General features: G+C 26.7%; 2 protein-coding genes across 4 annotated transcripts; one reads left to right on the forward strand and one right to left on the reverse strand.

The window, feature by feature from the left end:
• Positions 1-3,160, forward strand: LOC103569698 (tumor suppressor candidate 3). Its single transcript, XM_008547155.3, has 8 exons — positions 1-622; positions 762-937; positions 1,061-1,178; positions 1,247-1,387; positions 1,498-1,638; positions 2,172-2,322; positions 2,584-2,749; positions 2,906-3,160. The coding sequence occupies exons 1-8, from the start codon at positions 533-535 to the stop codon at positions 2,919-2,921; spliced, it is 999 nt and encodes a 332-aa protein (XP_008545377.1). The 5' UTR covers positions 1-532; the 3' UTR covers positions 2,922-3,160.
• Positions 3,161-3,249: 89 nt separating this feature from the next.
• LOC103569697 (polyprenol reductase) lies at positions 3,250-8,066 on the reverse strand. Of its 3 annotated transcripts, none has more exons than XM_008547154.2 (6): positions 7,525-8,066; positions 6,659-6,840; positions 5,924-6,072; positions 5,511-5,699; positions 4,629-4,924; positions 3,250-4,207 (listed from the first exon to the last, which is right to left on the reverse strand). In XM_008547154.2, exons 2-6 carry the CDS (start codon positions 6,838-6,840, stop codon positions 4,115-4,117), a joined length of 909 nt encoding a protein of 302 aa, XP_008545376.1. In that variant the 5' UTR covers positions 7,525-8,066; the 3' UTR covers positions 3,250-4,114. The 3 variants fall into 3 exon arrangements, with proteins under 3 accessions (XP_008545376.1, XP_008545375.1, XP_008545374.1); XM_008547153.2 differs by having other exon boundaries at positions 7,502-8,066; XM_008547152.2 differs by having other exon boundaries at positions 6,912-8,066.
• Positions 8,067-8,926: the final 860 nt, after the last annotated feature.

The raw sequence follows: 8,926 nt of genomic DNA on the forward strand, positions 1-8,926 counted from the left end.
CCTCTCAAAGTTGTTTTACTTTTGCGCATACGCAATAGTAGTGACTAATTAAAAAAAAAAAAATTGAATCCATAAAAAAATTAATTTAAAAGAAAAAAAATGATCTGACAAATAATATTATTAATCATACAATCAATAAAAAAAATTAACTATCTATCAAATTAAAAAAAAAACCAATCGATTAGCAAGAGAAAGTGCCAACTTAAGAACAAAAACTTGTTTAATTTTTTCAAAATAAACTATCATCATAAAAATGAAAAATGATATCGAACATTGACGGACAATAAACAGACAATTGAATTGTTTATAACAAAATTTAATAAACTAATTTTTAAGCGCCAAGTTTATAAAAATGATAAAAAATGTCGCTGTCAAAGTGGTAGGTGGCAGATAGTGGGTTTGTTTCCAAATACGTCACCATAGCCACGTTGGTCATATTATCGTTAATAATGTCGAATTAGTGATAAATACATCAAGGAAATTATTTAATATTTAGACTATTATATATTTTGAAACTAATCAAGAACATAAAATGGATATTAAACTACAAAATATATTCCTTTTAATGGGTTTACTTATATTTAATATTGATTTTACTTATGGTCAAAATCGTATAAAGCCGGTAAGTTATATAAAATCAATCAATTAAATTTATTTTTATATATTAATAATTATTTATATTTTCAAAATAACATTTTCCGTAATCATGTTTATGGTTCAATTTCACGGATTGTTTTTACTATTTAGTGATTGATTTTTAGGGACAAACTTCTTTGTCAGATCGTGTTCAACAACTAACTGAAATGGCTATGAAAAAGCCAGTTTTTAAGTTTAATGGAGCTAAATTTAAAGAATATGTTAAGACTCCACCAAGAAATTATTCTATTATTGTTATGTTTACTGCCATGGCACCACAGCGTAAATGTCAAATATGCCAGTAATAAATAATATAAATACTTTTTAATTTAATTTATAGTTTTTAAATGATACTAGATACTTTTGAAAAAATTTTAAAAATTAATTACTGATACTTTGGTTATTAAAACGACTTTTTATTCAGGCATGCCCACGAGGAGTTTATAACAGTTGCAAACTCATTTCGCTATTCTCAATTTTATTCAAACAAGTTATTCTTTGCAACTGTCGATTTCGATGAGGGATCAGATGTTTTTCAAATGGTAAAACTTTCATTATTTTTATATTAACCCCTTAGTATGTACTATTGCTTAAACGCTTTATTTTATAGATGCGATTGAATACTGCTCCGGTGTTTATACACTTTCCCGCAAAAGGAAAACCTAAATCAGCCGATACTATGGATATACAACGAATCGGATTTAGTGCAGAAGCAATAGCAAAATGGATTTCAGAACGAACTGATATTCAGGTGCATAATATATTTTACATTTGAACAATGTATAAGGGATTCAAAAAAACTCTGTGATTTAAAAAATTAAAAAAAAAGCTAATTTGTATATATATATGTATTTGTTTCAGATTCGTGTATTCAGACCTCCTAATTATTCTGGCACTGTAGCTGTTATCATGTTATTAATTTTAATAGGAGGATTCTTATATTTAAGACGAAATAACTTGGACTTTATTTATAACAAAACTATTTGGAGTTTAGGTGCTATGGTAAGCAAAGTACAGGCCTTGACTTAATCCCGGTATATTATTTGACAGATATAAAATGTAATTTGTTAAACGATAGAACCACTACATTCAATCAACTCTAATTATTATCAAACACTAAATTTATTATAATTTTAGTGTGCATTACAAAAATTTTCGTATGCCTTCAAAATATAAAGCATCGAGAAAAAATTACAAACCCCTCACAAATACTCGATTAGCCCAAAAAAAGTTCTCTAAAAAACACACGTTAATATCTGTTTGCATTTAAACTTTATCATAATAAATATATCTCTTGATATATAATTATTTTTGGTAATAAATTGTCTAAGAAATGTAGCGTATTTTTTTTAATGAAAATTTTCACGGTCTTAATTTATAAACTTTAATCGATTAATGTTCACTATGCCACAAGCAATCAAGTGCACTATTGAATTTTCCAGACTTTATTTTTTCTCAATAATTTAAAATTAATCCTTATGATGATGTGAAATTCAATGAATTGATAATATTTTATATTATGAACTTTTTTTCAGTTCTTTACTCTTACAATGATCTCTGGACAAATGTGGAATCATATCAGAGGTCCTCCTTTTATTCACAAGGCAGCAAATGGAAATATTGTATATATACATGGATCATCTCAAGGTCAATTTGTCTTGGAAAGCTATATTGTCATGATTTTAAGTATCCTTTGAAATGTGTAACATTAATTATTTTTTTTTTTTGACTAACTTTGGCTTACTATCGATTTTGATTGAGATTTACGAGGATCTTTAAATATTTTTATGCAAATTTTTCTCTTAAATATAACTTTCAAACGTAACGTATAAAATCTCTACTCGGTAGTCGCAATAGAAGATTGTTAATGAATGATCAATACCAATAACAAAATTAAAATTATTTTTGAATTTATGTAAAACATTACTTTCCTTAAAATATAATTAGATGGAGCTGTAATTTTAGGCATGCTTTTAATGACAGAAGCTGCATGTCGAAAAGGTGATATTAAAAAGCGACGAATTTTCGCTGTGATCGGTTTAGGTTTAGTCGCTGTATTTTTCAGCCTTTTACTATCTATTTTCAGAAATAAAGCACAAGCTTATCCGTACAGGTCAGTACTTAAATTTTTTTTTTTCTTTTAATAATTATTTAAATTTGAATAATTTTTTTTTTTAATTGCATTAGTATTTATCTTATACAATTATTCACAACTTTATTTATACGTTTCATTCATTTCATTATTCTTAATAAACATATTTTTTTGCAGTCTTCTTTTCAAATGAACAGTAAACTTTGCGTAACTGGCAATATCTCAAATTTGTTTTGGAAGTAAAATGGCATATTTACACCAAAATGTTAGAGATGGCAATTGTTCATCAATGAAATAATTGATTAAAACAACCATTTTCATTACAATTCATAGTTAATCATAATAATTTAAAGATCATCTGGACACTATTATTCCAAGAATTCTTGTTTCGTGAAAAATTTCAATCAGAATAAATATGTTGTAATAATTTAATTTGTTTAATCATTATTATTAATTATATTTTTTATATTCGTAGTTAGACATAGTAAAATTGGTTACGGAATAAAAACATTCAGATTTAAGCTCGCACGTAAGATACACTCATTTACTTTCATTTAATAAAGTCATTTTAAACTATTAGTGTAGTATGTTGTATTAGTTGGCTGCATCAAAATAACATCAACACGATGGAAAATGTGAGCGATATATTTTTAATTTAATTTCAGCGTTCGAGGTATGCACGTTTCGATTTTTTAACATTTTTTAAATCTACTTTTTTAGTTTTTTGTTTAGTTTTTAGTTTTTTACCTTGAACATCAAAATCGGTTTATTATTTCAAAAGATATCGGCGTCGAAAATTTAATAAAATAACGTTTTATGTCATTTTTCCCACGTAAATCATAATATAATTTACTAAAATGTATTCAAAATCATATTAACTTGTCTTTATGGTCTCTTTCGATTACCACGTTATGTAATCGAACTCATTCTTCAATTCAATTAATATTGTCAACAAAACAATTAAAAAAACACAGTTTTCATTATTTTTTTTTTTTTTTATGTTTTATACATTAACGCTTTAATATGAGCCAGAACTCATTTACATCCTTACTTTGGTCACTCATATGGATTTCTGTCTGAACATACTTTTTTATGTTATTAAATATAATCGTGGATAAATATTTAAAAACGGCTCAGTTATTAAATATTTTCAATTCTGAAATTCCCAATTTTAACATGAAACGTAACTCTTTTGAGCTTGAAAAGCTCATAAAAAACAGAGGAGCAAGGGTATTTTGGAGCTTAAAAATATATTTACTTTAATGTTTTCGAGTTCATAGAGCTAAAAAAACAGCGGGAAGTTTTGGGGCTAACCTGAAAATCGAAAATTGGTTGTGTAATTTTATTTTTATCTTTAAATTGTACAAAAATACATGTTCAAATTGTTTATATCAAAAAAGGAATGTATATTTTACGATGAGTAGGATAATTTTTGAACGTCTTCTTGTACCATCGATGACTTGAAATAGCAGTTTCAGTCTGTAAAATAACAAAATATACTGTTAATTGATCAATTACTTGGCGCCCAATTTAACAATACTTTGAACAAGATAAATCTAATAGTATTTTTGAGCTGTATTCGCTCGGCTACTAATCTATAGGTGACCAAAAATCCGATAGCAATTTATATAGTACTTTTTGAGACAATATAGTGTGTTTATTTCAAAAAATGTTCAATTAATTGTATTAATAAGCCATATGTTAGCTTGTACATTTTTTTATATGGAAAAGTAAAACATCAAATTTTTTAAGCCCAGTACAAAATATGAGCAAATGTTTTTATTACGCTTCAAAAGTAAGAATAGATCTTTTTCAAATGAAATTAATTATTTTAAATCTATAATTCCAAAGTATCAACAAAGTTAAAATTTTTTTGAATTTGAAATATTTTTCGATTTACCTGATTAACAAGAACCCAGATAAATATGTAATAGAATGATGAACTCTGCCAAAGAATTATAGTTAGTGTGAAATACATAATAATTTCTGTTAATTGAAGAGGCGCTGTAATATATTCAAAAAATCGACCATTTGGGATTTTATATGATTTAGTTACAACCACTCCTTTTTTGTTTTTTCGTAAATCCGCTAATATAAAATTAGTTTTTAATTGTTCATAGGACGACAATAAAAATAACATAGCGGATATAATGCAAATACTGTTTAATTTACTCCAGTGAAAATTATGTTCTGAACCTGAAAAAAAAAAATTAAATAAATTTTATATTGAGCTTCAAGTGTAAATGGAGGTTTAAATATTATTTTATAATATTAATGGAGCGTACTGCATAATTTTGGGCAATAATGACTGAGACTAGGGCTCACACCATTGAATTGTTCAAGACCTGATTACTCGTGTAACAATCTATTTTTATTCTAACACAAGACTTGTCTTAAGTTTCATAACTACCTGCTTCTTCATGAAGCTGTTGCAGCGAAAGCTACTTGATAACACATACACATGTCTTAAAACAAATTTACATACTAAGTCAGGAAATTTATAGCTCAGTCTATTACCTTCAATCTTCAGTGTGATGGTATAAAATATTTCCTACTTGAATTTTTTTTGAAAGACTGTAGCAAGGATTTAGTGTGAGTGAAATATTTGAAAATTTTATGGTGATTGTAGATCACACTCAACGAGATCACGTTTCAGGTGTGCAATATCATTTGATTCGAATTTTCTAAATGGATTTTTACATTTTAAAATATAATATTTACAGCTGTAATTATTTATGATTTTACAGTACTTTGATGACCTATACTTAGACAAGTTTTTTACCTTTTACAAATCCAGATGATTCACCAATTATGCATGTTATTGCCCCAATATAGTGAATAAAGCCAACCATATAATGACTTATATTCATTTTTGCATCGCTGTAAACGCTAACACAATGAGTTTCATATAATCTTTTCCAACATTGTATCGTCATCATAGTAATTGCTATAATTGTTTGTTCTGATGTTACTATAAACAATTAAAAAATCATCTATGTAATTAAAATGAATAATCAAATTTGAAAAACACCATAATTCCAGTTTTAAGCCGAACTTTTTAACTATTTTTTTATTTTATTCATATCGTTCGATCATATAAGCAATAAAAAATCCCTTAACTTGGGATTTCATTATTTAGTATAAATACTAACAAATCATAAAAAAAAGAAAAAACACAGTAGAATTTTCAATTACCAAGGGCTTTCCTAGAACTGTTGAATAAAATGTCTAAAATTGTAAAAATAACTTCAGGAAGATTGCCCGAGTAAAAATATCTGTAAATACATAGGAGCAATACAGTGGTTGACAGTGGAGCAGCAAATACGTAAAAATGTGAAAAATATCTGAAAATGATAATACAACATTAAATTATATACAATTTGTTAAAATAAGTTTTATGGTTCAGTTCCCCTTCGCGATATGACATAAGACAACTCGTACTTCTCGCAGATACGTCGTTATGCCTGTATTACTATATTTCAATTCCAACATAACACTAACGAATAAAACACCTGAGGTGGAGTATACAATACACACCTAACAGGTGGGTTTCATTTATCCTATATATACCTAGACAAAACGCCTTTTTCCTAAAAAACGATTTTTCAAATTTTTTGTATAATTTTATGACCTTCAAATGTATAAAACATCTTGAAAGAACTTATTTTTAAAATTTATTTTTATCTGAAAGCTTCAAAATAAATATAAATAATGTCAAATTTACTTCCATTTCAGTTAAAGAATGGCCTTTTTTTATATAAGGAGTCGACTTTCGAATTAATTATATTAAACCTATAAGAATTATTTTTCGAAAATGAAATAATATTCAAAGTATTTGAACTGAACGTAAACATTTTATCTTGCTTAAAATCATCTAATAGTTGCAACTATTTTAGTATATCGTTATTAATTATTTATTTTTTAAATTACCTCTTAGGAACTTCAAATTTTTCTACGATTTTATGGCCAGTTTTTTCAGCATATTTTCCGTGTCGAAAGGATCTTCTTAAAAATATCGGTAGATAGTTTTCATCAAAATGAATCAGGAAGCTAGTTATTCCAACAACAATAGCAAAGCATAGAAATATAAATTTTATTAAATTCAAATCCATCTATATGAAAAAAAAAAAAACAATAATAATTAATACCAATGAATCATGTATCAGATTCAACTATTGCACACCTTAAGCGCGTAATATTAGATAGGTTTAATTTTTATCCCAAGTCCAGTATGAAATTTTCTTACATCAAATTGTCTTGAGACATATTTTATTGTACATTTATACTCTTAAAAGGACAAAAAGCAAAATCAAGAATATATCCTGATTAAACAAAACAATTTACTCAATGATGAATGTATTTCTATACAGTAGTAAAATTAAATCGTTCTGAATAGTTTCTAATCGTTTTGAATCATTTCTTTTAATCAGGGCACTTTAACAAGCAAATCTGTTTTAATCATTTCTCTTAAAAAAATATCATGAATGAATAAATATATTTTTTTTTTCTTCTTTTTACTGTACTGATAGCTTCAAATACATTTATTCCCTTTTGTCACGAAATTTATATTGGAATCAAAATAACACAATATGAAAAAAAATTTTGTTTATTAAAAAAAAATTGCGAAATCCTTTTTTTTCTATTCCTTTTTTTGACAGATTCAGTAGTGGATATACCGACGTATTTATTTATAATCCCACGACAATATATAAATATTTCATTTTACGTTTCTTAAAAGACTTGAAACAAATTTTACATAAGATGCGTTTTTACTTGATTCTCTACTGGTACTCAACTGGACAAACGGTACTATCATTGTTGCACTTGTACGGTAAATGGGAACTTTCTCCAAGATTTTCTCGTAAATAAATGGAAGTTATCAAAAAATTGAAGTACACTTCGCTAGTTCATAGAGTAAAGCATCGGGTCTATGTCTTTATTTTGCTTTTAGAGCTTTCATTTAAAAAAAAAAGCTTGGACAAAATTATCTGATAACCGTTCATAGGAGAATTAGTTCCTAAAATTCAAAAATTTTATTTTCATGCTGTAACCGGTTTTAATAACCGTAATACTGATAGTATCTGATACTTTTTTATGAAGGTAGCAGAGAGGATAAATTTAATGAAAATCATGTCGGTTAGAAACTCAGAACCTGTTAAATTGTCATCATAAAATACTATAGAAAACAAAATTAAGCAAATAGCAAACGAGAAAAATTTTCTAAGTAGTCAGAATTAAACAAAGTAAGCAAGGTCAACATTGGGCTGCAATGTGTGTCTAATTATTAACAGCAACAATATGTTTTGTTGTTGTGTTTAACATATTAAATAAAGATAAACATATCACATATGCCCTGCATGGTTACTAGGGTCGAAGCTAACGCCACTTCCTGGACAATGGGCAGCTCGCTAAATGTACATTTTTTATATATTTCTGAGTTCGCTATTTGATTAACAGGTGGAGGCACCTAAGGCTGTTGAGGGCTATAATAAAATTCCTTATGTTAAAATTATTTAGATCTATAATTCATCTATAAATGTGCCCACTCTTTGCTGAACAACTTTAATTTCTTGGTAATTAATTTAAATACAAATTAACCGCAAAGAGTTCATTAATATTCAACAAGTTAACGCAAACTATCCTTTTTTTTTTCAATAGTTGGCATAGTATTACGCCAATTACTGGAAAACAAGTTAATGAAAAGAATGAGTGTAAATGTAACAGACATACAAAAATTTTTTAATTACATATGAAAAAAGTAAACAAATCAAATAATTAAATTTAAAAAATGCATGTACTTAATTTTGAATTGTCTAGACATGCATTTTTTTATTTTTATTTTATAAACATTTGAATTCATTATTTATGAGTTTTAAAAATTTTCAAATGTCCGCTAACTTTGCTATCATATGAAAAGAGTGGTTTGAAAGTTGCAGAAAAAGAGCCAAAGTGTTTTTTCAAGTTTACAGAAAGTTGTCGGAAAGTTTGCATCAACTAGTTCAACCCAACTCTTTGCATGAATTTGATGTGAAATTTCGGTACTCGCTTTCCATCAATTGGCAGCTATAGTAGTTATCAAGGTATATAATAAGTTATCAATAAAATTAGTAAATAAATATACTAAAAAGGTATTTGATTATACTTATTACTAAATTTACTTAGAACGTGTCCATGATACGGTAATTTTTTGCAGTCAAC

The sequence above is a fragment of the Microplitis demolitor genome, chromosome 3 (genome assembly GCF_026212275.2).
Source record: "Microplitis demolitor isolate Queensland-Clemson2020A chromosome 3, iyMicDemo2.1a, whole genome shotgun sequence".
NCBI lineage: Eukaryota > Metazoa > Arthropoda > Insecta > Hymenoptera > Braconidae > Microplitis > Microplitis demolitor.

What these genes read in the sequence shown, in the direction of transcription:
- LOC103569698 (XM_008547155.3), top strand. Translation starts at nt 533, where the DNA reads ATGGATATTAAACTACAAAATATATTCCTTTTAATGGGTTTACTTATA. An exon ending in GTCAAAATCGTATAAAGCCG is followed by an intron (nt 623 to 761) that starts GTAAGTTATATA and finishes ATTGATTTTTAG; the next exon opens with GGACAAACTTCTTTGTCAGA. An exon ending in GATCAGATGTTTTTCAAATG is followed by an intron (nt 1,179 to 1,246) that starts GTAAAACTTTCA and finishes TTTATTTTATAG; the next exon opens with ATGCGATTGAATACTGCTCC.
- LOC103569697 (XM_008547154.2), bottom strand. Translation starts at nt 6,840, where the DNA reads ATGGATTTGAATTTAATAAAATTTATATTTCTATGCTTTGCTATTGTT. An exon ending in AAATTTGAAGTTCCTAAGAG is followed by an intron (nt 6,073 to 6,658) that starts GTAATTTAAAAA and finishes TATCATTTTCAG; the next exon opens with ATATTTTTCACATTTTTACG. An exon ending in ATCATCTGGATTTGTAAAAG is followed by an intron (nt 4,925 to 5,510) that starts GTAAAAAACTTG and finishes TTTTTTTTTCAG; the next exon opens with GTTCAGAACATAATTTTCAC.